This window comes from Opisthorchis viverrini, assembly GCF_000715545.1.
Source record: "Opisthorchis viverrini unplaced genomic scaffold opera_v5_93, whole genome shotgun sequence".
NCBI lineage: Eukaryota > Metazoa > Platyhelminthes > Trematoda > Opisthorchiida > Opisthorchiidae > Opisthorchis > Opisthorchis viverrini.
This window is the reverse complement of record NW_008751750.1, coordinates 512,402-515,677: the sequence shown is the minus strand read 5'-3', so window position 1 is coordinate 515,677 and position 3,276 is coordinate 512,402. Positions and strand designations below refer to the sequence as shown.

Below are 3,276 nucleotides of genomic sequence, written 5' to 3'. Positions count from 1 at the left end.
AGAAACTGACAGCACGAACGCCACTGACATCGATTAGCCGCCATTTCTTGCAACGTCTCCAGCCAAGCACAGATGGGGTCACGGGGACCCCATCCTTGAAGTCGCACAACACCAACAACATCCAAACTCTTCGTGATCTCTTTGACGCCCTTCTACCAAGCCATGTGCTGTCCACCTCGCGGTTTGCATCATCCTGAAGGAGGCACGGAGAAAAGCACTCATCTCGGTAGACGGTGTTTCGGCATGCGTAGCACATGACCGAGCCATCGTAGTCGATTATGCTGGATGCTTTCCCGGATTGAGGTGCCTGCAGCACAACCAAATACCCGTTTTCTAATCGCCGCGTTACTGACACGCTGACGCCATCCTAAACCAGCCACCCCCCTGAGGCATCGGTGGTCGAATACCCGAAGACGCCTCACATCATCTGTCCGCAGAGGCCATGCCTCGCACCCATACAACAACACAGCCCTTACTGTAGCCCTTAAGGTCCAGTGATATACCTTTTTGACGCCACAAGTGACACAAATTAGCAAACGTGATTCGGGCCTTTGAGACGCTTGCACTGACTTCATCAGACACACTTCCGTCAGAGCTAATGCAGCTACCGAGGTATGTAAAGTTTTCCACGATCTCCAGTGATTCTGCTTGAATTGTAAGGGATATGTTCGTAGAGGGCACGTTCTGAAGCAGGACTTTGCACTTTGAAGTTGCAAGGCGCATGCCGAAAGATGGTATGATGACGGTCAGTTCATTCAACAGGGCTTGTGCTTTGCTATGGTCTTCGAAAATGAGGGCGATGTCATCTGCGTACTCCAGATCGAAAAAGCTTTCGCCAGCAACAATTTGAACACCGGGATTTTGAAAACCGTCCAGTGTTCGCCTCATTATTTCATCGATGACGAAGTTGAACAAGAATGGGGAGAGTGCACCCTTGAAGTCAAGGAATACCAGGATTGTGGGTCGTCTGTACATGTGGCGTTGTTCTAACACCTGACGGAGTGTGAAGATGTAGTCAACGCATTTTCGACCCGGTCGGAAACCCGCTTGATTCTTACGAGTCAAGACTTCGCGTGCCGCCATAAGACGACGAAGAATCAATGACGATAGAAGCTTTGTCCCAACAAGCGTCAAACTAACACCTCTGTGGTTGCTACATTCAATGCGAGTACCCATTTTGAAAATGGGCACCACCATCGATTCTCCTCAGTTGTCTGGGACGGCCTCCTTCTCCCAGATTGACCCAAATAGGCTAGACAGGCACCGGCTGAGGAATCCACCGTCATCCTTGAAAAGAGCAGGTGGAAGGTCGTCGGGACCAGCAGCACGATGATGCTTGAGTAGAGAAAAGCATTCGGACACTTCTGTGGCTGAAGGCGGCTCCATATTTACGGTCCACCTTTCTGTTGAAGGCCAGGTGGAGGTGGCAAATGGCCACCTGAATTGCTGCTCGAAGTACTGTGCCCAGCGGTCCAAACGTTCTGCTTTGTTGCATATCAGTGAAAGATTTTTGTCCCTGATTATTTCGCTGACAAGAGGTTTCCGAGGACCAGTCGTACGAATCAAGCGGAACAATTTGCGCACGTTTCCAGCATTCTTTGCATCTTCCATTTCTTCGACCTTTCGGGTCCACCAAGCTTCTCGGTTGGCGTGGACACTCAGTTTCACCTGGCGTCGGATGATGCGCCGGGTGGAGTTGTGGTGGCGACCAGGTGGAATCTGTCGCGGGGTCTCCAGCAAAGACGCGGTCCTATCAGAGACCCAATGCTTGGATGAGGTTGGCTGGGTTGTACCGCAAGCAAACGCTCCTGCTTTGAGTAACGCGTTGGATATTTTTTCCCAGTGGCCGTTTATATCCGACACCGTACCGCCCGGCAGGCATTCGAGGAGTTGTTTCTGATAGTTTCGTTTGGTTTCTGGATCAACTAGCTTCTCAATGGCTAAGCGAGGTGTGCGCGTTTTGCGTACACCTGAAAAGCGCAATGAAAGCAGCAGCGTACAAGTGCAAGGTCGGAGTCCACGCTGGTGTTCCGGAAGGAGCGGCAGGCGGTGATCGACCCTCGCCACCGACACCTGACTGCGATATTTGGATTCGGTGCTGGTTTGATGGTGGGCACCAAGTTATCAAGCGATTTCCGCTGTTCCGGAAATTCCTACTGCAAAGGAACAGCCTGTGATTGGCACACATCTGAAGTAACCGGTCTCCGTTGTCCGTGCGTCTCGTGTCCAAACCAAAGCGACTACCCAATCGGGCCTCAGCAGCGCTTAGTCTACCTACCTGGGTGTTCATATCACCCGCAACCACAACAATATCTGAGCTTTTAGCCTACTGTAAAAGGGCACCCAGAGCGTCTTTAAAACTGTCCTGGGCAGACGCAGGGCATAAGCAGACAAAATAAATAAAGTGCGATGAACCTCACTTTCTTTAGATTCTCTCACAGATGTTGCCAAACGAACCGCACAGTGGCGACTGTCAACGGGTATCCAGTCAAGCAGAGACGCTTCCGCTCGTTCGCTCAATACAATACCCACCCCAGCATATCCAGCCGCAGCGGCCTCTGTATCACCAGAGGTGCGCAGTCGGAACCTGGAAGAGAGCGAGGGAGCAGTCAGTTCGATTACAGTACTTGCGTCCTGCATCCTTGTTTCTGACAGACAACATACATCAATACAGAGGGAATCCAGCGTACGCGCAATAGCCACCTGTTGACCTGCTTGCTTCAGTGTGCGAACATTGAAGGTGGCTAAGTAGACAGGTTTTCGGGGTTTGAAAACAGACTTCGAAGTGTTTAGAGTTGTAACTCTACTCGGACGTGCAGAAGCTGCAGCTGAGTGTGATGCAGGGCGAGCAAAACAGTCAGTCTTAGAGCTGGGACTTGCGGAGAAAGTATTCGAATTTGGGTGGGGAAGGGTGAAAAAAGGGAAACGTGAAAGTGTAAGAAGGGAGGCGTCGGCAGTAGCCATTTTTCGCTTACCCGCCCTGCTGTATGCAGCAAGTAAGGCGATCCGGCTGATGGTACCACCCGACGGCCGATGTGACATGAGAATGTTATTAGTTGTGTATGTCATGGTTGTACGAGGGCTGGGATACTACCAGGGCGCCCACACCTAGACGGGAGGACGATTAGGGTCCTCAACCAAAGCCTTTGGCTCAAAAGCCTAACCGCAAGGCAGCGGTGTTCGGCTGGAAATGCAAGTACATTACCATTTTTTTACGGAACACGTAGCCATAAATGTTCCAACCCCAACCTGGAGGGCCAGGAGACTGTGTTCGTC

General features: G+C 51.4%; 1 protein-coding gene across 1 annotated transcript in view; it reads right to left on the bottom strand.

Moving 5' to 3' along the window:
• Positions 1-1,197, bottom strand: part of T265_05160 (hypothetical protein) — a gene marked incomplete at both ends in the record, with an annotated part of 8,582 nt that extends 7,385 nt beyond the window's left edge. The window contains 3 exon segments of the mRNA XM_009170092.1: positions 11-307; positions 327-475; positions 504-1,197. Of these exon segments, the coding sequence (XP_009168356.1) occupies positions 11-307; positions 327-475; positions 504-1,197 (1,140 nt within the window).
• Between the last annotated feature and the right edge of the window lie 2,079 nt (positions 1,198-3,276).